Source organism: Pogona vitticeps, chromosome 3 (assembly GCF_051106095.1).
Source record: "Pogona vitticeps strain Pit_001003342236 chromosome 3, PviZW2.1, whole genome shotgun sequence".
Taxonomy (NCBI): domain Eukaryota; kingdom Metazoa; phylum Chordata; class Lepidosauria; order Squamata; family Agamidae; genus Pogona; species Pogona vitticeps.
The window spans coordinates 122,800,545-122,827,348 of record NC_135785.1 but is presented as its reverse complement, the minus strand read 5'-3'; the positions used below and the strand labels follow the sequence as shown (position 1 = coordinate 122,827,348).

Sequence of the window (26,804 nt, the reverse complement as noted above, 5' to 3'; positions counted from 1 at the left end):
GCTATGGGGCGGTATATAAGTCCAATAAATAAATAAATAAATAAATAAATAAATAAATAAATAAATAAATAAATAAATAAATAAATAAATAAATAAATAAAATACACAAATTTTCTCCATATAGCCATCTGTTACGCTAACCTTTGTGGCCAACGCTAGACCCAAGGACATGAGGAAATCTTAAAGCCATTTCCAAGCAGTGCTTGATCTTCCCAGTCATTTTGAAAAGAAAGATAGGACTCGCTTCTAATCATGTTGTGTTTAAGCAGCTTCTGACTTAACCATAACTTGGAAAACTGTTTCATCAAAGGAGCACATTACATTGACATTACAGCGTACAGTCATGTGAAAAAAGAGTACTCTCTTTGAATTCTATGGTTTTACATATCAGGGCATAATAAAAATCATCTAGCCATTAGCACAGTGGTGTCGAACTGTGGCCCTCCAGATGTTCTTGGCCTTCAACTCCCAGAAATCCTGGCCAGCAGAGGTGGTGGTGAAGGCTTCTGGGAGTTGAAGTCCAAGAACATCTGGAGGGCCACAGTTCGACACCACTGCATTAGCAGGTCTCAAAATTACATAAATACAACCTCAGATGAACAACAGCACATGACATATTACACCATGTCATGATTTATTTAACAAAACTAAAGCCAAAATGGAGAAGCCATGTGTAAAAAAACTCTTACTGCTTCCATAGGAATTAAGAGGCTAAGTACCAACCAGGTACTGCTAACCAAATATCCTTGAGTAACTAATCATCAGCAAGCGTGACCACCTCTAGAAAATCCAAAGTTTTAGCAGTTTGATGGTCTGGAACATTCGTGTATATGTTAACACAATACCAAGGAGGAAACACATCAACAATGATTGTAGAGAGGCAATTGCTGCTGCCCATCAATCTGGGAAGGTTTATAATTTCCAACCAATGTAAAGGCCATCATTCTACAGTGAGGATGATTATTCACAAGTGGAAAACATTCAAGACAGTTGCCAATCTCCCAGGAACGGGCATCTAAGCAAATTCATCCCAAGGCCAGACTGTGCAATGCTCAGAGAAATTATGCACCTCAATGAACTGAAGCAACGTTGTAAAGAAAAGTGGATCAAAATTCCTCCACAATGATGTGAGAGACTGATAAAGTCATACAGAAAACCATTACATGTTATTGCTGCTAAAGGTGGTCCTACAAGCTACTGAATCATAAGGTGTATTTAGTTTTTCACACAGGGCTTCTCCATTTTGGCTTTAGTTCTGCAAAATAGATCATGATATGGTTTAATACATCATCTGTTGTTGCTCATCTGAAGCTGTATCTACCTCATTTTCAGACCTGCTAAGGACCAGATGGTTTTTATTATGTAAAAGCATAGAATTCAAAGAGGGTGTACTTTTTCACATGACTGTATAGGGAACAAAATGGTCCATCATTTAAAAATATTCTCTTAAAATGCTCACAGAACATTGTTCATTCTTAAAATAACAAGTAACAAGTAAATGGTATCTGTTATATGAAAAAAAACAATTATGTTACCAGTTGCTACATTATTTTGGAAAAGGAATGCCATTATGCCCTCATTACTCTGAAAGTAACACATTATAGATAATGTCATTACTTATAAGGCCATTACGAGATAATGCTATTACTCGTTATTTACAAGTGTTAGACTGAACAATTATACAACCAAGAGAAGCTTTAAACCAGATGTTGTACCATTCATCAGGTTGCCAACTGCATCAGCGGGGTCATCTGGAGTGCTTCCCAGCAGGTGACAAACAAATAGCACTTTCACTACAGCAATGGTGTGGCCACCCAAGAAAAAGGGCTTACACAGGAGGGCTTGTACAGAAAAAGATCTGTCACTTGTTTGGAATCCTTCCTGAACACACAGGTGGAAATTGGTAAGAAGATGAAATTTACAGGAGTGGGAACACAACCCTTATAGCACTGTTATCACCATGAATGTCAGAGATGCATACAGGATCTGTGCAAGAAGGGTATGTCTAAGACTGGGGTGTGATTTATCTTTCTACTGTAAATGACAATAGGGCTTTATTCTCATGTAACATGAACACTGTAGTTGCCATAAATTATGTATTCCATTTTTATGTCTTCCATCTATTATAGGCTTGGGAAATTATATTCCTCCTTTGCAATTTCATTGTGTTTTATGTTTCAAAACATAATAAAGATCATCTAGGGAAAAAAGTAATTCTGTGCAATTAAACAAAATGCCTATCTAACTCACAGCAGCTCCTTTACCAAACTACAATTAAGACAGGGCTAGAACTTCGGCACCAAATTTCACAAAAGCCTAGCATGGCAGGATCTTTCCCCTTTCTGATGATGTCCAAAGCATTGCAGGAAAACCATACTACTGTAATATATGAAATACGTCCTTCTCATGGCCCTAGAGTAAGGTCCACTTCACACATACAGCAGAATGAAAGGGGTGAAAGATAACAAGCTTGGGTAAACAGTACCACTTCAGATTCATAGGCGATACATTCAAGTGCTCCCCGTAAAAAAAAGTTGTTCTAATTTTTGACATAAGGCAGTCTTTGGAGATAGCACAGACATCACCCTTCACCTGCAATCTGAACTAGAGCAGTCAGTTTTGTTATGAGGTGTTGCCTTCAGAAAGCAGAGTAGATTTGGTTTCTGAACTACCATTGAAATGACTGCTTCATTAGAGACTTCTACAGAAGAGGAGGTAACCAAGGAGACATAGAAACCTCTATCCTCTGTTTAGAAGGTAACTCTCCTCTTGTGACCAACTCCTCCTCCTTAGACCTACTATGCAGTCTGAGAAAATGGCAACGACAATGTCAACAACAACATCTGACACCTAGGGTTTAAAGGGATGTATTCCAGGCTTCTACATGATCCTTCTGCCTCTCAAGGAAGCTATTTCTGAAAATGTTTCATACATGTATCTGCTTAAATCTTTATATGACTGTAGTCGGACGATGGAGCAACACTTCCAACTTGTTTTCGGTGAGCTGGACATTTGCCTTACTGATTTCCCCAATCCCACAGTTATTCGCAGTGCTGATCATTTCCCCCCCAATATTTCTTTGCCAAATGTGGTTTGGAAGGAGAGGCCACTATGCTGTGCTGCAGGTCAAAAAAACCAAATCCTTTTATCTCTCCCAAACAACATATCCAGTATGAACTTCTTTGGAGGGATTTTGAAGTGCCACTGTAAGTTAACTCTCATGCTCTAGGATAAACAAACTTAGAATTTGTTTATATTGGATAAAGGGAAGCTCTTTTCCCTCTCCCCCAATACTAGAACCAGGGAACATCCAGTCAAACTGAGTGTTGGGAGAGTGGGAACAGACAAAAGAAAATATTTCTTTACCCAGTGTATTGTTAGTCTGTGGAGCTCCTTGCCACAGGATGTGGTGATGGCATCTGGCCTAGATGCCTTTAAAAGGGGATTGGACAGATTTCTGGAGGAAAAGTCCATCTCAGGTTACAAGCCATGATGAAGATGTATAATCTCCAAGCTTAAAAGGAAGAGACCTCCAAATGCCAGATGCAGGAGAGGGGGATCAGGAGACAGGTATCTAGTTGTCTTGTGTGCTCCCAGAGGCATCTGGTGGGGCCACTGTGAGATACAGGAAGCTGGACTAGATGGGCCCTTGGCCTGATCCAGCAGGGCTCTTCTTATGCATTTGAGGTGATGGGGTAATGTCTTTCTCCACTGAGAATTCCTATGGATTGTAGCCCTATTCAGGCATTAGGCCTGAAAGAATGTATGGCTGTTATTTTGGTGGCAGACTGTGCTGCACACGTAATTTTTGCCTAGCCCACATTGGAGACCAGGCAGCTCTTCGCACATTCATGATGAAAACCTCCCAGGATGCTTGTAAGCATATTCAGTTTGGTGCATTTATAGCACTGCCATGATCAGAACCCCTCCCCAATAAGATCTCTTGATGAAGACATGAGGGGTGGGCATTACCAGCATGCATCTTCCAAAGGACATTTAGGCTTACTCCCTTTCAAGCTTAAAGCCTGAAGGCTTATGCACCTTATTCCATGTCCGAAGGAGAATTGTTGTGTGCACAGTCAAGTATGTTCCACCTAAACCAGTGGTTCTTAACGTGGGTGATAATGCCCCCCAGGGGGCAATTTCATTTTTCAGGGGGGCGGTAGAACGAAAAGGGGCGGCAGGGGGGCGCTGGAGCAGAAGGGGGGCGGTAGGGGGGCAGTGGAGCAAGCCAAACCTGTGAAGATGGCTGCAACCTTTTTACAATGTACATGAACATATATTTTCCTCCAATCTTAATTTAGTTTCAGAGTTTTCATCTTGAAATTTTTAATTCCTGCATTGTGGTTTGTTTTTATGCTTTTTTATATTTCTTTTTCTGTCTTAAAATTCGCTTGCAACTAAATCATTAAATGTTACTTTTGGGGGGCATTTCATTTTCTTGGAATTGAATTTTGTTTTCAGGTGTCATTGGATTTAAGTGTCTTAAATAATAAACAAACAAACAAACAAACAAACAAATAAATAAAATAAATAAATAAATAAATAAATAAATAAATAAATAAATAAATAAATAAATAAATATCATCACCGCGGGGAGGGGGGGCGATGATAACTTACTCAATGGCTCAAGGGGGCGTTTCTTTCAAAAAGGTTAAGAACCACTGACCTAAACCACCATAGCCAGGAAATACAAGATGGGATAAAATCGGATAAAATAAAACAAACAAAAATACTCACTCACTCACTCACTCACTCACTCACTCACTCACTCACTCACTCACTCACTCACTCACTCACTCACTCACTCACTCACTCACTCATGCACCATACACAATGATACTGAAACTCTGACCAAATGGGTATAGAACAAAAAATAAATAAACCCATACGTTTTTGGTGTGTGTTTTTTAAAACCAGGTAGCAGATTAAGAATCTCTACTGAATAGTCACAAAGTAGCAGAAAATTACATCATAGTATGTATACTTGGGGGAAACAAGAAAACTAATATGAATGTACTCTTGCAACTTTGTATCCCAAGCTCCAAAGACAGAAGTTAAAGAAAAAAGAGTGCATTAGTATCACAAAAGACAAATGAGAACTAAAGAAAAATACATTGAATAATGTGAATGAGTACCAGAAAGGTAAATTGCTTTATCAACCATGAACTCTTCTGCAAAACGAATGTGACAAAAATTCTTCTTGCTTTTCCGAATTGCTGTGATTTCACCACACTGGTCAAAGACTTCCTGAATAATTTCCTCAGTAGCATTTTCTGGTAATCCTCCAACAAAGACAGTTTTACATCCAGGAGGTCTCTCTCTTGTTGATGGTGGTGGAAGATCTAAGAGGAAAATCAAAAGTCATTTTTAAAACAACTCCATTTAGTCACTGCAGACAAAAATGAAATATTAAACAATATAAATGAATATAATTAAAATATAAATAAAATTAAAATATAAAATTGAATAATCAGAAATACATGTAGTCAGAGCAAGTCCTCGCAGGAGTTTCGATCAATGGAACATGCTAGTTATGACTAACTGCAGTTCCATTATTCTACTGGGTCTAATCACAGTACAATTAAGTAAGGATAGAACTCAATGAATTAAAGTGACAGCTTGATTTTTAAAATATTAATCAGCCAATACTACTATTTTTCCCACTTTGGCTGTTTAAACATTGATGCCTCTGTCAATGGTATTTGGAGCCATCTCTTCATTCAACACATTTATTGCCACAACAAGATAAAAACTCATTAAAATGAATGTTCATCCTTACTAAAACCGTAACACATGCACCACCGCTATATGAGGCCACTGTTCTGCTACTGCAACTTTTTAGATTTACTTGATGATGGGTATCTCTCAAGTTTTGTTCCATTGCTACAAATAAAGCTACTCTAATGATGATACACTCATCCTTTACTTTCAGGTTCAAGAGAAATGCAGAACATTCCAAGGTACTTTGTCCCTGAGTTTCTCGAGCATTTGTCTTGCAGTAAGTAAGTTTTGGAGCTGATGGGACTTGATAGCAAACACAGGTACAAGGACCTGATATTTTAAAGTTTTAAAAGTAAAATAAAACTAGGCTGCACAGGCCAGTGCAAAAATGTGAAGCAGCTGTTCTGGGGCCACCCTTTCTCACTGGCAATGTATAAACTCAGTAAGGTAAGGGAAAATAGTACAAATCCTCATTCTCTTACTACCCAAGCAGAGACAAGATATTGTCTAGTTAGTATCTTGGAATATTAGCTCACCAGATAATTAAAAGTCATTGCCTGAAAATGTAATGTTGCAAAGGACTTGTGCAACCTGCCCCCAAACCAAAGGTAAGAAAGATGTGGCCCATTAACCCTATTTCTGTTCCCCCCACCATCTTTGAAATCAAAACAAGAAAGCATTCTACCCACCCAAATAAACCTGGAGAATTGTACAGTGGTGCCCCGCTAGACGATTACCTCACAAAATGGTTAATTCGCTAGACGATGAGTTTTTGCGATCACTATAGCGCTTTGCAAAATGGTGTTTCCTATGGGCAATTTTTGCTGGACGATGTTTCAGTCCGTGCTTCGCAAGATGTTTTTTTTTCGGGACTGTTTTTCGCAAGATGATGATTTTGACAGCTGGTCTGCGACTTGCAAAACAGGTGTTTTCGGGACCATTTTTCACAAGACAGCAATTTTGACAGCTGATCAGCGCTATGGGCGATTTTCGCAAAACGACGACAATTTTTCCCCATTGGAACACATTAAATGGATTTCAATGCATTCCAATGGGGAACTGCATTTCACAAGATGATGTTTTCGCAAAACAGAGATTTTCACAGAACAAATTAACAATGTCTTGCGGGGGACCACTGTACCTCTATTGAGCACAGTTCTGCTCTAAAATCTATATATTATTTTAGTACAATATCATTCCTTTAAATATGAGGATTTTTTTTCTACTCAGAAGACATGGTACAGAGCTGGTGAGCCACATATTCCCAGACCTTGTTCATACTGCTGTAAATTTATAAGTCTCAACAAGAGTAGACTCATTGACTCCCTGGGACTAGTCCAATGCCTCTGCACCTAGATAAATACATCAGTGCCACTTACTTGGGTTTGGAGGGAAAAGTGTGCAGCTTTTACAGTGTATGATTTCTTTGATGACAGGCACCTCTGTTGGTGGTGGCTGAGGTACCAATCCCATTCCTGATAACATGGGATTAATTGGAGTTATTCCTGTCATCATGCTTAGGTTTGGATCAAAACCCCGTACACACATTGAATCTGTAAATATAAAACATGATAGCTTGGCTTTATAATCCGTAAAATAACTTTTAGTTACTCTTGAGTTGCAGATATTAGATACCCAGTGTGGCACAGTGGATAGCGTGACAGACTAGGACTCGGGAGGCCTGGGTCTGAATTCCCGCTCAGCCATGGAAGCTCTCTGGAGGTGTGGAACTGGTAAAACCACTCCTTAAACACCTCACTTATCTTGAAAGCCCTGTTAGGGTCGCTGCAAGTTGGTTCCAACTTGACAGCACATAACAAAGTTGCAGGGATAATCTTCCTTAGAGTTTTAAGGCATCATTGTTCTCATACATGCACTGATGAAACACTTGTTATTTCAGCAAAACCTAACAACATGCATAAAGAAAAATTATATAATTTTGGATGTGGATATGACAGAATTATCAAATGTATAAAATCATGCACTATAAAAATTGATGATTTTCTATATTACAGTTATGTGGTTCACAATGCCACTCCCTTCTTTATACCTAATTTCTGACACAGAAGATTTTTTTTAAAAAAAGTGTTAGTCAATAACAAAATAGTATCACAGTAATGAGAATAATCCAGTTGAATACTCTCAATCTCCAGTAAAATATATGGGAGCTGCACAAGAATGTGGCAGGATTCTTGTGCAGAACTCTGTCCTTCCTTCAACTCTCTTTTAGTGGCCTCTGTGTAGGTGAACCTCTTACTGGATTCTGCCCTCCATTCACAAGCTATTTTACAAAAACATCAGGAAACACTCATGTCAGATTATTATACCTTCTGCAGGCTGCATATAATCTCCAAACTTGCTTTTTGTGTCCTGACTCTACTTTTGCCATATTTATTGTGTCACTAAATGTTGGTGGGATTTCTTTGAAAAGTGGACTTGGAGGCTGCATGTCTTGTTTTAAAGCAGAACCACACCTCCTGAAGCTTCCCATATGTATGATTCTGTTTTAAAGTATGGGTCATGCTTGCTATACATTGTGTTCAACAGATATTCTACATTTTTTTCCTGGTAGTACCAAAACATTGTCCGCCCTTCGTTAGAAAGATAATGAATGAAAATGAATTTGTGACAGTGAGTCATAAAAACTATGATTCATATAAAAAGAGCACTGATGGATGGAACTCTTGATCTATCTAGTCCAACACCCTGATCTCCACAGTGGCCAATCGGTTGCTTATTACATCCTGGTAACTGTCCTGTTCTAAGGAATTGAGCAGGAACTTGTAAAGAGTGGAGAATTCTTGGCTTAGATGGAAGACATGAAAATATATTTAATGTCTGAATGGCTGTCATTTGGATCATCTGCATGCCTACAATTATAGCTGCTGGTTTCTATTCGTAGCACATTTGAGTCCAGATTGTTTGGGACTTACCAGTGTCTACCAGCTAATGATGATGGGCTGACAGATTCTATTTCGATCCTCATTAAATTATGCCCAGAAATACCCATTATCATCCATTAAATATCAACCAGAAGTGACTTGCCCAAAGCTCCTATGTTATTAAGTCCATGTCTCTCTGGTTTTGACTTTGCTTCTTGCTTCATCTAATTCATACCACAATTACATATGGTGCTATCCTTCTTATCATTCATTCATTCTCCTTTATACATGCATGCATGTGTATGCACACATACAGTGTTCAAAGAACTGATGTCTGATTTATAGCACAAAAATTACAAGACTATGAAATACAAACAGCAGATGTTTTAGAAGAATGCAAAATACACTTTATAAACTCTTTCTTTTGAGGTGGAAGCTGAGTAAAGTGAGACTTCTTCTGTTTCTTCAGATACAATAAACTATTTTAGGAGGTCAGTCTTTTTGTTGGTATAGTTCTACGGTTATTTGAAACTATCAGTTATTTAAAGGCAATGTTGAGTTATTTGGGCATTCCCATATTTGCTGTATAGTTCTTGGATAACTGTTGAGCAATATTTAATGATAACAAAATCAAGCATTTGGCAGTTTGAGAGTTGAAAGAGAACTAAGAAAGAGAGAAAAGGAGGTTTGTAGAAAACTATGCCTAATCCTGAAGCCATATGAAATACAGTTGGTGTCTAGAAAATCACAAGCAGGTTTAATGTAAGCAGCTGGAAAGACTCAATTCTTCAGGAACCCATGCTTAACCAACAAATATTAGGGTTTGGGGTGGCATGTAACACTGAGACAATTCAGCCCTATCTCTCATCAGTAATATGGCACCCTTCATAAATACAGAATAAATTTGCAATTAGTGTGTTACCTGAATAAAGTGGATAGAAAGAATCCACACCTCCTCAATAATACTAGAACCATAAGTCATCCATCAAAATAGATTAGTAGTATATTCAGGATAGGCAATATAAACAGAACTCACAATTAAGATATGGAATTTAATGCCACAAAATATAATGATGGCCAGTAACTAAGACAGGTTTGCCACAATTATGAAAATGTCATCACTCAATCTATCAGATGCCCATTGGTAGCTCAATGGAACCTCCGATTCAAAGAATGCTGTATATTTTCCAACACAACCTGCTGAAGGACAAGGAAAATTAGATAACTGTTGCCTTCGTGCTCTGCTTGCAGATTTCCAGAGGGCCTTAGCAGCTTAATTTGGGAAACAGGAAGAAAACCGGGTCTATTCAACCAGATATTTTCTGTGCTCTTCTGATACAGTCACCATCTTGTGAGAAATGAGAGGAAATGCTAAAGATACTCCTTTTCAGCAAGAGGAAAACCAGACATGACATCTTGAGCCCTGTGGCACAGTGGCTAAACTGCAGTACTGCAGCACAGACTCTGCTCACAACCTGAGTTTGATCCCAACAGGTTTAGATAGCTGGCTCAAGGTTGACTCAGCTTTCTATACTTCAAAGGTTAGTAAATTGAGTACTGAGCTCATGGCAGGGTAGCATTGGATGCTTAACTAAGGTTGGCAATCAATGCTACTTTCTTCTGTCAGAAACACAGTCATGCAATTGGTCTGCTACTCGATTGCATTCATTTACTCATAAAGCATCCAGATAGGGTTGGGTTGGAAAGAAGCCAGTTAGACTTCAGAATAGTAAAGGAGTTTGAATATTAAGACAAACTGTCTTCTTTCCTAACCCAACCCTATCTGGTTACTTTGCTAACTGAGCTCTGTCTAAACCCATCTGTTCTTGAATACTTAAACTCCTATCTGACTGTCAGTGGCTTTGCCACGATGCAATTGGCTAAGAAGTCTTTAGGATATTTTTCCAATTACCTGTCTGTCAGTCACCTCACTGGTTTATTGACAGGTTTTAGGATGCTAGGTAAGGCTCTATATGGCTGAAATGTAGCTAAATGATTACTGGGCAGATATGAAGGGGCTGGATATAAGCAAAGCCAAAAAGGACTTGGCTAAGAAAGTGGCCAAGTAGGATAAAGCTTAGGAAGATTTGGCGAAGCAATGGTTTCTTCTACATTTTTCTCAGGCTGAGGGAAAGCCCCAGAAGGTGTTAGGTTTCCAAAGTACAAATAAAAACAACTAGTCTTTATAGTGTAGACCTTTGGTCTAGATGGGTGGGGTAGAAGTCTAATAAATAAATACAGTGGTGCCTCGCATAACGATGTTAATTGGTTCCAGAAAAAAAACGTTATGTGAAAACATCGTTATGGGAAGCACCATTTCCCATAGAAATGCATTGAAAACCGGTTAATCCGTTCCAACTGGAACAGATTATCCAATTTTTTCCCTCCCCCCCGCGGCTTGGATCTGACCCATGGCAGCTACCTCAGCCATGGCTGGACTCCCTAGAGTCCAGCCATGGCTGGGGTAGCCGCTGCGGTTACCCTTTAAGCGGCGGAGACAGGCTGGGGGGTGGATCGGGGAGCTTGAAGCCTCTCCGCGCCGCCTACCCAGGTCGTTCCCGGACTTCTGGAAGTCCGGGAACGACCTGAGTAGGCGGCACAGAGAGGCTTCAAGCTTCCCGATCCACCCCCCAGCCTGTCCCCGCCGCTTAAAGCCTCCTTGCGCCGCCTACCCAGCCCGTTCTCGGACACCTAGGTGTCCGAGAATGGGCTAGGTAGGCGGCGCAAGGAGGCTTTAAGCGGCGGGGACAGGCTTGGGGGTGGATCAGGAAGCTTGAAGCCTTCCCGCGCTGCTTACCCAGGCTGTTCCCGGACTTCCAGAAGTCCGGGAACGGCGGGGGGTAGGCGGCGCGGAGAGGCTTCAAGCTTCCCGGTCCACCCCCCAGCCTGTCCCCGGAGCTCGGAAGGGAATTGTCGGCAGGGGACGGTGGCTTCGGGGTCCTTCCGAGGCCGCAGCCCACTGCCGACATTTTCCCCCAGCTGAGCAGCGGGGCTTCAAAGCTCCCGCCGCTCAGCTGGGGGAAAATGTTGCCTATGGGGAAAAATCGCAAAGCGATTTTTCCCCATAGGCAAGATCGTTGTGCGATCGCAAAAGCGATGGCAACGAAGCCATCGTTATGCGATTTTTTCATTAAACGGGGCACTCGTTAAGCGAGGCACCACTGTACACAGAAGAGACTGGCTTTTTAGTGAGCAGTTCTAGTCTTGAAGGTTCTTGTGGAGCTGTGGGTTCCCACCTGCTGCCATGCCACTTATATCCATTTAAATGTTCATATTCAGGAGTCTGAATAAAAGTGAATTTCTCCAAGGTGTTAATTGCTAATTTTAATAAAAGTTATGGTGGGTGGAAATAGCAGGTTTTAAATGGGAAAACGTGTTATTGAAAGAAGAGGAATAAAATAGTATTTATTCTGTAGTATCAATGGATTTAATATGCATTTGTGTTGTACTTTATTGACAATAGACTACATTATACTGGCCAGTACTGCTCAGGGGATGGGTAATTTTAGCTTCGATCTTGAAATAGCCAGACGTTTTGAGAAGTCTAGGGCCTGGACTCAGCAAAGTCTGAAGTTGTCAGATTCTGCAGCCTTCAACTTCAGAGTTTCTCAGAAGGTGAGATGTCCAAACTCTACTGAAAGTTTTGTTTGGACTATGCCCAGAAGGATGTATACAAATATAGGGAGATTACACACTGTTTTGGAACAGAGAAAGACACGTGCTTTGTTTTCATTGAGAGGGACAAAAATCTCTGCCAGGACTGAGTAAAAATTACATAATAAGATGTGACTTGCTTAGAAGGCCTGATGCTCTGCTATGCCATAGTTTTATAATATTTGAAAATACTCCCAAAAATAGATTTTAAGTAATTTTTAAAGTAACTTGTATGAGAGTTTCTTTCTCTCTTTTTTTTAGACATAAAGGACATGTATTTAAGCGCTATGTCCTTTGAATATTAAGTTCACGTTTTTAAGCTATCATATAGAAGATACTGTTTTTGTTATTCACACAGTTACTCGTTTTAGACGTAATACTGCCTATATACATGAGTTTTTTGTATAAGAAAACTGTAGATTTTGAAATATATACTCATCCATTTCTTATGTACTTTATACAAATGCATGCTTGCAACTTTAAGCTTTTTATATACATGCTTGCTAAATAAATAAATAATATAAAAGAAGATTTATTTCTGAACATTCAATTCATTCAAGATATCAAGGGGATATCCAGGAGAAAGAGTAGAGTTAATATATAAAATGATGCAAAATCTTGTGAGACTACCAATAAGTTCAGTTGTATGAAAAACACAAGTTTATAAGTCTCTCTTGTGGAATCTGTATACAGCTAGAGCCCTGAGATGAAATTCAGATATTTTCCAGTGCAATCTGTCAGGCTCACCCCAAAACTGGGGGATGAGATGCCTTCCGTTGCAGTAATGGCTTGCTTATGGCTTGATATGATCAGCCTCAAACATAAGAAGTCTTAGCATCCAGCTGTATGGTCAGTAATAGCAGTTATAGTATATCACAGAAGTGAGTACACCCCCTCACATTTCATAAATATTTTAGTCTATCTTTTCCTGTGACAAGACTGAGGAAATGACACTTGGCTACAATGTAAAGCAGTGAGTATACAGCTTCTATAACAGTGTAAATGTGCTGTTCCCTCAAAATAACGCAACACACACAGCCATTAATGTCTAAACCGCTGGCAACAAAAATGAGTAGACCCCTAAGTGGCAATGTCCAAATTGGGCACAAAGTGTCAATATTTTGTGTGGCCACCATTATTTCCCAGCACTGCCTTAACCCTCTTGGGCATAGAGTTCACCAGAGCTTCACAGGCTGCCACTGGAATCCTCTTCCACTCCTCCATGATGACATCACTGAGCTGGTGGATGTTATAGACCTTGCGCACCTCAAACGTTCTGTTTCAGGATGCCCCACAGATGCTCAATAGGGTTTAGGTCTGGAGACATGCTTGGCCAGTCCATCACCTTTACCCTCAGCTTCTTTAGCAAGGCAAAGGTTGTTTGGGAGGTGTGTTTGGGGTCGTTATCATGTTGGAATACTGCCCTGAGGGCCGGTCTCTGAAGGGAGAGGATTGTGCTCTGCTTCAGTTTGTCACAGTACATGTTGGCATTCATGGTTCCCTCAATGAACTGCAGCTCCCCAGTGCCGGCAGCACTCATGCAGCCCCAGACGATGACACTCCCACCACCATGCTTGACGGTAGGCATAATACACTTGTCTTTGTACTCCTCACCTGGTTGCCACTACACATGCTTGACACCATCTGAACCAAATATGTTTATGATCAGACCACAAGACATAATTCCAGAAACCCATGACCTTAGTCTGCTTTTCGGCAGCAAATTATCTGCGGGTTTTCTTGTGCATCATCTTTTGAAGAGGCTTCTTTCTGGTTCACTTAGGGGTGTACTCACTTTGGTTGACAGTGGTTTAGCCATTAATGGCTGTGTGTGTTGCGTTATTTTGAGGGGACAGCACATTTACACTGTTATACAAGTTGTATACTCACTGTTTTACATTGTAGCCAAGTGTCATTTCTTCAGTGTTATCACATGAAAAGATACACTAAAATATTTATGAAATGTGAGGGGGTGTACAGTGGGGTCTCGACTTACGAACTTAATCCGTATTGGAAGGCAGTTCTCAGGTCAAAAAGTTCTTAAGTCAAATCTGCATTTCCCATAGGAATGCATTGAAAACCATTTAATCCGTATCTGCTCTTTTTGTCCATAGAAACTAATGGGAAGCTGCTATTCCGCCTTCTGCCACTAGAGGGGGATATTTTTTCTTTTTTCCTTTTAACCTAAGATGACTTAGCTTTTAAAAAAAGGGAAAAAAGAGTTCGTAACTCGAATCTAAGTTCATAAGTCAAGTCCATATATTCCTATGAGAGCAGTTCGTAAGTCAAAACGTTCGTATGTCGAGCCGTTCGTAAGTCGAGACCCCACTGTACTCACTTCTAAATGATATACGGTAGCTGCAGCTTCTAGTGAGCAATTAAATTGCACTTTTTTCTTCATGACATCCAGAGGCAGAAGAACTCCTGAAATAAACCTGGAGGGTAGCTCTTATGAAATCTCTTCATGCTGGGGGTCTGTGTACTGCTTTCAAAAGAATTCTGTGACCTCTTCTCAGGTCCTTAAATCACTTCACCAAGAGTAAAATATGCCTGTACTACTGCATTTAAAAAACTTACATAATGTTTGCAATGTAAAACTGCTCACAAGAAACAGTAGCATTCCCTTGGTTGTTCTATCACACCTCAGGCTATTTTTGCAAAACATGAATTTTATTTTTATTTATTGATCCTGCCTTTCTCCTTAAAAACGAACCAAAGTGGCTTATGTCATTAAAAAGACAATATTTAACAACTAAAAACAGTAGATATTTAAATATTTAAAAAGAATTAAGTTCGTATAACAGTAATATATTGTTACTCCTTCCATATGAACCTACCTGGCAGTTAAGATCTAGCCAGGGGGCCCTTTTGAAAGAGCCATCCCTCAAGGAGGCAAGAGGGATGGCTTATAGACAAAGGGCCTTTTTGGCAGCTGCCCCCAGATTATGGAATGCCATCCCGAGGGAGATTCAGAAGGCTTTTAATTGAAATAATGTCAACTGTGGGTCCTGATGGCAATTTATAGAGTAAATATTTTAATTGTATTTTAATTGCTTTATCTTTTTTATTATAAAGGTAAAGGTAAAGGTTCCCCTTGACAATTTTTTATCCAGTTGTGTTCGACTCTAGGGGGCGGCGCTCATCCCCGCTTCCAAGCCATAGAGCCAGCGTTTGTCCAAAGACAATAATCCGTGGTCACATGGCCAGTGAGACTTAGACACGGAACGCTGTTACCTTCCCACTGAGGTGGCCCCTATTTATCTACTTGCATTTGCATGGTTTCGAACCGCTAAGTTGGCGGGAGCTGGGACAAGCGACGGGCGCTCACTCCGTCACGTGGATTCGTTCTTACAACTGCTTGGTCTTCTGACCCTGCAGCACAGGCTTCTGCGGTTTAGCCCACAGCGCCACCACATCCCCTTATTATAAATGGAGTGGTATATAAATCTAAGAAATAAAATAAAATAAATAAATAAATTTTAATTGTTGTAAGGTGCCCAGAGACCTTTGGGTAAAGTGGGTGGCATATAAGTTAAATAAATAAATAAATAAATAAATAAATAAATAAATAAATAAATTTAAAACAACAGAGCACAACTGTTTATTTAAAAACCCCTCTCAGACTGCCATTAAGGGAAAGCCTGCCTGAAGAGAAAGGTCTCCGCCTGTTTGCAGAAGGACAGCAATGATGGAACCAGCCTGGCTTCACATGGGAGGGAGTTCCAGTGTCTGGAAGCGGCAACAGAGAAGGCCGTCTCCTGGGTCCCACTAGGTGTGGTGGGATTGAGAAAAAGGCCTCCCCTGATTATCTTAATGCCCAGGCAAGCTCATAAAGGGAGAGTCAGTGCTTTAGATAGCTTGGACCCAAGCCGCTTTGGGCTTTATAGATTAAGACCAGCATTTTGAACTGTGCCCAGAAATAGATTGGCAGCCAGTAGAGCTGCTGTAACATGGAGATCACATAATCTCTGTAACCTGCCCAGTCAGCAATCTGGTTACTGCATTTTGGACCCTTTGGAGTTTCCGAACACTTTCCAAAGGCAGCCCCATATAGAGCACATTTCAGTCATCAAGTCAAGATGTAATGAGGGCATGTGTCACCGTGGCCAGATCAGCCCTTTGCAGCAAAGTTTTTTAGGAAACCAAATTAAACAACAGTGGTTGTTGTGGGTTTTTTGGGCTCTTTGGCTGTGTTCTGAAGTTTGTTCTTCCTAATGTTTTGCCAGTCTCTGTGGCCAGCATCAGAGACTGGCGAAATGTTAGGAAGAACAAATTTCAGAACACGGCCAAAGAGCCCAAAAAACCCACAACAACCATTAGATCCTGGCCGTGAAAGCCTTCGCAAATACATTAAACAACAGTGTTGCATGATGATGATGTCACATCTCATGTCAGTTCATTCCATTCATGTGGCTCTGAAACAGTACCACCTGAAATTAATAACATGAAGCATATGCGTGTTTTGGCCACCTATGCAGACCCAGAATACAGAGTAGTACAGCCTACATCAGCCAGAAAGTGTCTGTGCTAATCAGCACCTGGCACAACTACCCAGAAAAGTCATATTGTTTTTCTGAAATAGTTTATAATAGGATTAGTCTCTTTTTATGGTTGGAGCCAGTTGTTGCTGGCCAATCTGCCTGCAGCTCTGATTTTCCATGTTTGTATAAACTCTATACTGCCATGAACCTCAACACTAAGGTCTAAAAATAAAAGCTCATACTTTTTTCATTACACATTTGTCTAAACAAAAGTAATACTGATTCCGTATATTTACAAGGACATGGGGAACATCTCTTATTTCCATTAAAAGTTAGTTACTTGTAAGTGAATTTTTATTACAAACTGATGGTTTTTAAAATCCTAATGATCTTAGTGAGAGATGTCTACATATATGCTTAACTCTACCTTTGAAATCACTGAAATTTACAGGAATGGCTCAGTTATGCCATTTTAGAAAGTGAAGCTAAAGCTGCTCCAAAAGCACTTGAAATAAATCACCAGTGACATACTGTACGGAATAGTAATAAAACTATTCCAAGCCACAGAAATAGAATCAATCAAAATCCTAAGAATATGTTAACAAATATGGAAAACAAAACAATGGCAGACCATTTCAAATGTTCAGTATACATTCCATACTCCAAAAAAGCAGATGCCAAGGAGTCCAGTTACTATAGGAGTGTCGCCATAAATTGGAGGCAATTTAATCTCATGTAGTAAAAACAAAAAAATATGTCCAGCACATATTTTAGTATTTGTGTGGTCCCATCCTAAATGCTCTCTCTCTCTTGCTCTCTGGCACTCACACACAGAAATACATTTACTTGTCAGCAAATCATCACAGAAAATCAATCTTATTTGTGCTGGTTCACAAATATAAAGTTGTCCTGTGATTTAATATGGTGCATTCTGTTACTTAATTTCCTTCTTTTATCCTGTGAATATCAGCTGATCAATAGAACAGAATTTTTAAAATTTATTATAGTTGTATCTGTTTTATTGAGATATGCAATTTAATTTAATTTTCTTCTTTTCCCCCCAGATCTGCTTCTCTTCATCAACACGTTTGCAAAGCTACATGTTAAGTAAACTGTAAAATAAAGTAAGCTGTTTATTCTTCCTCTGTTTAAGGCAGTAACATAAAGTGAACATGCTGCCTTGTTAGGAGTTACAATACAGTTTTGTCTGTGGATTTTCCTATCAGCGTCCAGAATGTCAACTGTTCATCGTCAATTTCTTTGATGTGAAGACATGTAGCTTGCTATGTTTAGATAACATTTTGCATCTGTATTAATTTTTAATTTCAGCTGAAACACAATGTTAGATAATATTCTTCAACATCACAAGACACTATTTGTAGCCCTTAATATTTGCAGTCCAATTGATTGCTTTTAATAAACCAAACAAATGTTCCCACCGGTGTAGCAATAAGTCTTAAAAGTGTAGGTGGTGAAGCATGTGTGCACGCACGCACGCGCACACACGCACACACGACATATACACACAGCGTACTGTCTTTCTCTCCACCAGGGACCCAACGAGGCTCAAAACAATTACAATTATACAATAATAAGTTGTTTGAAATACTATACAATATTATATTTTAAAAACTAATAAAACATTAATAAAGATTAAAAACCATTGAAAAAATATTTTAAAATATCTGAATTTCATAAATAGAACATTCCTTAGGACCCCCCTCCCCACTTTTTCTGAAAGCCTGCCTGAAAAGGAAGATCTTTGCCTGAGGACAGCAGAACAAGGAGAAGGGGGCCAACTTGGTTTTTCAGGACAGTGTATTCCAAAGCCTAGGAGCAGCCATTGAGAAGACCCTTCTCCGGTTCTCAACAAAGAAGCTTCAGAAGGTGGTGGAACCACGGGAACTGCCTTTCCGAAAGACAATAAAATCTGAGATGGTTCATATGGGATTATATAATCCTTCAAATATCCTGAACAAAACCCATATAAGGCTTTATTGGTAGCAACAAGCACAGTGAACTGAGTCCAGAAACAAAGTGGTAGCTAGTGAAGCTGCTGTAAAAAGGGAGTTACATGCTATCTGTAACCAGTACAGTCAGTAGTCTGGCTGCAGCATTTTGAACCACCTGAAGTTTCTTAAGACTCCTCAAAGGCAGGCCAACACAGAGCACATTGCAGGAATCTAGAGGAGATGTAAATAAGAGATGTGGCCAGATCAGAAATCTGAAGGAATGGGCGCAGCTGGCACACCAGCATTAACTGTGCAAAAGCATTTATGACCACTGCTGACACTTGTGTATCCAAGTTTGGGGTTGAGTCCAGGACCACACCCACCCTGATTTTTCAGGGTGTGTCTAATCCCATCCAGTACAGTCTGGATCCCTATCCCCTGATTTGCCTTGTGACACCTCTATCTGGATTAAGTTTCAGTTTGTTAGCCCTCATTCCGTCCATTACTAACAACAGGTACTGGTCTAGGCACAGAATGGCTTCCTTAGAATCAGGTGGGAAGAAGAGATAGAGTTTGTTGTCATCGGCATACTAATGGCACTGAATCCCAAAGCTCCAGTGTGTCCCAGAAGTTTCACGTAGATGTTGAATAATAGAGGGGACAGAACTGAATCCCAGGGGACACCACAAGCCAATGATCAGAGTGTCAAACACTATTGCCCCAACACCATATTTTGAGTTCAGCCCTCCAGGAAGGATTGGGACCACTGCAAGACAATATCTCCAAGACGTATCCCAGGAAGGTGTTCCAGAAGGCAATCATGGCTGATGGCATCAAAACCCTCTAAGAGGTCCAGCAGAACCAACAGAGATACACTCCCCCTGTCCAGTTCCTGGCGTAGGTTAAAGGATATCAAAGGATATCAAAGCCATCTCTGTACTTGAACCGGGCCTGAAGCCAGACTGAAATGGATTTAAATAATCTGCTTCACCCAGGCACCTCTGGAGCTGGGATGTCACCACATTCTCCAAAACTTTGTCCCAAAAAATGAATATTAAAGACTGATTGATAATTATCCAATACAGCAATTTATCCAATACAGTGAAGCATGAAGTGATGGCATATGATGTCATAGTACCTGGCACTCAGGAAGTCCTGGGTTTCAAATTTGTGAGCCCTGGCTTCGTTACACTACATGCTCCACAGCCATCAGATACACTGCTTCCTCTTTCTGTTTCCCCCATGGTGGGAAGGTCATGGCAGTCTTTTCAGAACTAGCCTCTGTTGAGAACTTATTGCTCCATTTAAAAAATCCATCTATTTATAATTTTAAAAGTTAACAAGGAACGAGAAAGAGAGAGCAGCACACCTACAATATACAAGGTAAATTGTTTGACCTTACACATCCCAACATTCAGCAAACTTAGGTCAGAAACTACTCATTTCCCCAAATTGTCACATAAAGCGAACTTTTTCACTTCAGTCTAGTACAAGATCCATGGACAGGAGCAGGCTTCTGTATGAAGTGCAAATGCAGCAGTATGGGGAGGGGGATGTCATTAAATTTTAGTTTTAATATGAATTGGCGTAATTGACACTTCCTGAATTAACTGATAAGACAGAATGTAGATATCCTTCCATTTTTGTATACGTTTAAAAATTGTGACACAGCTCTCCAAACAAAAATGCACACAAAAACATCTATAAGGGAAGAATTAAATTTTAATCATAACAATACATAGTACTAAGGACAATGTGTATAGCAGCAAAAAGCAAAATGCATTTAAAACTGTTGTGGAACTAAGAAATAATGAGCCACACACTTATATCAGATCTCCATCACAGTGTGCCAGGATTCAGCCTCCAAACTAGAATCACTGAAGATCATAGTTCAGCATTGCATTGGAGCAGAAAAAGAGACTTTCGGTGTAGTCCAAGAAAGTCAAATTGTCAGACATCAGAGGAGAAGGAATTAAGCAGATGATCTAGAGCAGGTGTTTCCAAACATCACAGTGAGGGCCACAGAAAATAAGACACTTAAGTTTTACTTCACAAATGAAATCTTACATTCACAAAACAAGTCTAATGTAGAAAAGGACTTCTAAAGTGCAAAAAACTTGTGACCTTGATTTTTTGGACTCAGAGTAACCTGAAACAGAGCTGCCACAGAAACTACTATAAACAAAACCATAGAAAGTGGATTTGACATTATGTTTGAATGTTAGGGTACTCAGTCTAGAAGCAATCCATTGTAGGCCGAATGCAACCTCTTTTAGTTCAGCTAGAGAGGACACAGACTGAACAGTAGGTACTTAGCAGAAGTCCAACTAAATCTCTCAAAGCAAACCCAAGGAAAACATGTTCAATTATAATTACTGAAGAAATTTCCTCAATCTCTATTTTGAGGTTGATAACAAACCAAATATGCAAATGGAATGAGTTGAATCAATATTAGCCCTCTTGTCCAGGCAGTATTTGGCAACACAAGCTGGTCTACCTCCTTCCTACCGATCAGTCTGACATCCCAGTAGATGTGCTTCCTCAGTGTAACTAAGGCAATGGAGCATGTATGCAAGAACTGGAGTACTGGAGGCACTGAGCATGAACTTCAGTTTGTTTGGGACACACAATTTATAAGAATGCTTGCAACATCACCAGAAAGCACATTGCCCACATTTCCCTGACTGCAGCTGACTAGAGGTTTTGTACAACTGTTTCTCCTGTTGCTGCATTTATAACTCTTCCAATTCTGTAATATTCCATGCCAGAGCATCAAGTCAATATCGCTCTCAATACAACTGCCATTTTCCTCCATCCTTGTAGAACACATGCTTTCATTAAAATTATGGAGAAGCTCTTTGACAATTCCTAAAACAATCTTGACATCACAGCAGTTTAGCCTTAAAGTTACCATTGTTGCTTTTGTGTATTTTTAGCATCAGCAATTAATTCTGAGAGTAACCGTCAAAATCAGAAATCTGTGCACCTCTAACTATTCTTATTCTGAACATTTCTTTAGGAGAGCACTTTCTGACTCTTTATTATTTTTATATATATCATGAAGTCGTTTCCAACTTACGGTGAACCTAACAGAGTTTTCAAGGCATTGTCAACAACCATGAATGATTTTCCATGGCCAAGTGGGGATTAGAACCTAGAAGTCCTGGATTCTAGTCCAATACTTTATCTTGTACACCATGTCGTTGTTGTTAAGTCATGTCCGACTCTTCGTGACCCCATGGACCAGAGCACGCCAGGCCCTCCTATCTTCAACTGCTTCCCGGAGTTGTGTCAAATTCATGTTGGTTGCTTCGATGACACTGTCCAACCATCTCATCGTCTGTGGTCCCCTTCTCCTCTTGCCCGCTTTCTATTCCAAGGGGTCTTCTCTTCTCATGAGATGGCGAAAGTACTGGAGCCTCAGCTTCAGGATCTGTACTTCCAGTGAGCACTCAGGGTTGATTTTCTTCAGAATTGATAGGTTTGTTCTCCTTGCAGTCCAGGGGATTCTCAAGAGACTCCTCCAACACCACAATTCAAAGGCATCAATTCTTCAGCGGACAGCTTTCTTTATGGCCCAGCTCTCACTTCCATACATCACGACAGGAAAAACCATAGCTTTGACTATTCGGACTTTTGTTGGCAAGGTGATGTCTCTGTTTTTAAAAATGCTGTCAAGGTTCGTCATCGCTTTCCTCCCAAGAAACAGGCATCTTTAAATTTCATGGCTGCTGTCTCCATCTGCAGTGACCATGGAGCCCAAGAAAGTAAAATCTGTCACTGCCTCCATATCTTCCCCTTCTATTTCCCAGGAAGTGATGGGACCAGTGGCCATGATCTTAATTTTTTTGATGTTGAGTTTCAGACCATTTTTTTTGCACGCTCCTCTTTCACCTTCATTACAATGTTCCTTAATTCCTCCTCACTTTCTGCCATCACTTTCTATCAGAGTGGTATCATCTGCATATCGGAGGTTGTTGATATTTTTTCCAGCAATTTTAATTCCGGCTTGGGATTCCTCCAGTCCAGCCTTCCGCGTGATGTATTCTGCATATAAGTTAAATAAGCTGGGGGACAATATACAGCCGTGTCGCACTCCTTTCCCAATTTTGAACCAATCAGTTGTTCCATATCCAGTTCTAACTGTTGCTTCCTGTCCCACATATAGGTTTCTCAGGAGATAGATAAGGTGGTCAGGGACTCCCATTTCTTTAAGGACTTGCCATAGTTTGCTGTGGTCCACACAGTCAAAGGCTTTTGCATAGTCAATGAAGCAGAAGTAGATATTTTTCTGGAACTCTCTGGCTTTCTCCATAATCCAGTGCATGTTAGCAATTTGGTCTCTAGTTCCTCTGCCCCTTCGGAATCCAGCTTGTACTTCTGGGAGTTCTCGGTCCACGTACTGCTGAAGCCTACCTTGGAGGATTTTGAGCACAACCTTGCTAGCGTGTAAAATGAGTGCAATTGTACGGTAGTTGGAACATTCTTTGGCACTGCCTTTCTTTGGGATTGGGATGTAGTCTGATCTTTTCCAGTCCTCTGGCCACTGTTGAGTTTTCCAAACTTGTTGGCATATTAAATGTAGCACCTTAACAGCATCATCTTTTAAGATTTTAAATAGTTCCACTGGAATGCCATCACCTCTACTGGCCTTGTTGTTAGCCAGGCTTTCTAAGGCCCACTTGACTTCACTCTCCAGGATGTCTGGCTCAAAGTCAGCAACTACATTGTCTGGGTTGTCCGGGATATCCAAATCTTTCTGATATAATTCCTCTGTGTATTCTTGCCACCTCTTCTTGATGTCTTCTGCTTCTGTTAGGTCCCTTCCATTTTTGTCCTTTATCATGTTCATCTTTGCACAAAATGTTGCTCTAATATCTCCAATTTTCCTGAACAGATCTCTGGTTTTTCCTTTTCTGTTATTTTCCTTTATTTCTTTGCATTGTTCATTTAAGAAGGCCTTCTTGTCTCTCCTTGTTATTGTTTGGAAGTCTGCATTCAATTTTCTGTAACTTTCCCTATCTCCCTTGCATTTTGTTTCCCTTCTCCTCTCTGCTATTTCTAAGGCCTCGTTGGACAGCCACTTTGCTTTCTTGCATTTCCTTTTCTTTGGGATGGTTTTTGTTGCTGCCTCCTGTACAATGTTATGAGCCTCTATCCAAAGTTCTTCAGGCACTCTGTCCACCAAATCTAGTTCCTTAAATCTGTTCTTCACTTCCACCGTGTATTCATAAGGGATTTGGTTTAGATTATACCTGAGTAGCCCGGTGGCTTTTGCTACTCTCTTCAGTTTAAGCTTGAATTTTGCTATGAGAAGCTGCAGAGCCACAATCAGCTCCAGGTCTTGTTTTTGCTGACTGTATAGAGCTTCTCCATCTTTGGCTGCAGAGAATATAGTCAATCTGATTTCGATATTGCCCATCTGGTGATTTCCATGTATATAGTCGCCTTTTGTGTTGTTGGAAAAGAGTGTTTGTGATGACCAGCTTGTTCTCTTGACAAAACTCTATTAGACTTTGCCCTGCTTCGTTTTGAACTCCAAGGCCAAACTTCCCTGTTGTTCCTTTTATCTCTTGACTCCCTACTTTAGCATTCCAGTCGCCTAGAATGAGAAGAACATCTTTCTTTGGTGTCAGTTCTAGAAGGTGTTGTAAATCTTCATAAAATTGCTCAATTTCAGTCTCCTCAGCAATGGTGGTTGATGCATAAACTTGGATTATTGTGATGTTGAATGATCTGCCTTGGATTCATATTGACATCATTCTATCATTTTTGAGATTGTATCCCATTACGGCTTTTCCCACTCTTTTGTTGACTATGAGGGCTACTCCATTCCTTCTACGGGATTCTTGCCCACAATAGTAGATATGATAATCATCTGAGTTGAATTCACCCATTCCTGTCCATTTTAGTTCACTGATGCCCAGGATGTCGATGTTTATTCTTGCCATCTCCTGTTTGACCACCTCCAGCTTCCCAAGGTTCATAGATCTTACATTCCAGGTTACTATGCAGTATTTTTCTTTGCAGCATCGGACTTTCCTTTCACTTCCAGGCACGTCCACAGCTGAGCATCCTTTCGGCTTTGCTCCAGCCACTTTATTAGCTCTGGAGCTACTTGTATTTGTCCTCCACTCTTCCTCAGTAGCATGTTGGACGCCTTTCGACCTGAGGGGCCCATCTTCCAGCGTCATATCTTTTAGCCTTTTGTTTCTGATCATGGGGCGTTCTTGGCAAAGATACTGGAGTGGCTTGCCATTTCCTACTCCAGGTGGATTGCGTTTAATCGGAACTCTCCACTATGACCTGTCCGTCTTGGGTGGCCCTGCATGGCATAGCCCATAGCTTCTCTGAGTTACTCAAGCCCCTTCGCCACGACAAGGCAGCAATCCATGAAGGGGCTTGTACACCACACTCACTCTCAATTTTAAAAAAAAAATCATATGAGGGCTCAAAACACTAAGCTTCCAGTTCACAGCTGAACATGTTAACCAACTGCATCACAGAGACTCCATTCCACGATTTCACTACAGTTTTTTACAGTACCCCGAACTGAGTGCAATGACATATAAACCAAAGTGCAGAATCTCTTTCCTCAGCCAAGAGGAACTTGGAACTTGGAAAGGACTACACCTGGTTGTCTATCACTAAAAACAGTTTAGACAGTATGAATGGAAGGCACCCTTACAGGGCTTGCAGGACAACTGGAGGCCATTAAAAATTAGGGATGTTTATCCAGTTTAGAACTATTCAGAATTTGCTAAATAATGCCATATTTGGGAAGTTTCATCTGAATTTGATAGTTCTGAATATCTGAAATAATAATTACTGATATTCTGAGTTGCATTACCTCGTACAGATTAGAAAGCAGAAGGCTAGGTTTCTGCTTGCTAGAGGAAGATATTTCTCAGGCATTGTGGAAAGATTTATTGAGAAATGAAACTTAAACACACTCTGGCACCAAGGGCAGTGGAGGCAGACAACTCAGTGTCTCCTGATTAGGGTTGCCATGGGTTTTTCAAGGGAGGGAGCTGTGGTGAGAGCAAAATCCATAAACGATGTCTGTTAATAGATTAAGTGTGCGTGTGAGAGAGATTTTTTTTTAACTAGGAGCATTTGTATTCTGCTACAGCAGTATCAGATACTATTTTTATTTGGATAGAGTCTGAAGGCAGTATGAAACATGGGTGTGGTAGAAGAAGTAATCACTTGGGGAAGGCTGCAGGAATGCTGCCTGCACTCACTGCAGCAGTTTCTACTAAGCAGAGTGGGAGGAGAGAAAAAAGACAGCATACAAACAAAATCTATCATCCAGCTGTTGGCTCTGCACTAATGAAAGAGCAGCAGGCAGCAGTACAGTGTGTGTGTGTGTGTGTGTGTGTGTGTGTGTGTGTGTGTGTTTGCTAAGGAGATATGCCTCTAGGTGAAGATGGAATGGATATTTCATTTATTTCATGGTTTCCCTTATGTCTAATGAACTGGATTTGTCCATGGAAGTTCTTTTTAAAATATAATAGATAGTCATTAAGTTGTCACATGTTTTGTTTTGTTTCTTTGGACTTTGTGTGATATGCTTGCACAGATTAAAATGGCTACCTCTTCTAAAACTACAACTAATAAGTAATACACCTATTTTTTAAAGGAACATTTTGAAAATCTGCATACAATCCATTGTTCATAGGAAAACTACACTTTTCACAGACTTTACTTTTGCAAGACTGATAAATATCTATAAAAGACAGAAATGACTCCCTGAAAGTATACAGTATTTAAAAATCCTCAACAAGACTTAAAAGTAAACCACATAGCAGAAAGAAATAGCCTGTTTAAAATGCAGCAGTTTTGACATTTTAACAAAGAATGATTTCATTATTCATTCTCCGCAGACTGAAAATCTTTTGCTTTTATAACCAAACAGCATATTTTAAAGAACAGAGCTGAGATGTGAGGTTTAAAATAAATTTAGCGCTTTGTCAATTAGTATTAAATCCAGGCTTCTTTGTGTCTACGCTAGCTATATTTTAATTTAACATACACAAAGTGGTTCTTTATTTTTATATAATCTATGATCTTTGAACATCTTGTTGCTAGAATCTTCTTTTCTCTAATTT

At 40.1% G+C, this 26,804-nt stretch overlaps 1 protein-coding gene across 12 annotated transcripts in view; it reads right to left on the bottom strand.

Annotated features, from left to right (window-relative positions):
* Positions 1–26,804, bottom strand: part of ENOX1 (ecto-NOX disulfide-thiol exchanger 1) — a 540,515-nt gene that overhangs the window by 184,120 nt on the left and 329,591 nt on the right. For all 12 annotated transcript variants that reach the window (XM_078390695.1, XM_078390697.1, XM_020797018.3 and 9 more), the window contains 2 exons: positions 7,104–7,277; positions 5,139–5,345 (listed from right to left, as the gene is read on the bottom strand). In XM_078390695.1, coding sequence (XP_078246821.1) covers positions 5,139–5,345; positions 7,104–7,277 — 381 coding nt within the window. The remainder of the gene's footprint in view (positions 1–5,138; positions 5,346–7,103; positions 7,278–26,804) is intronic.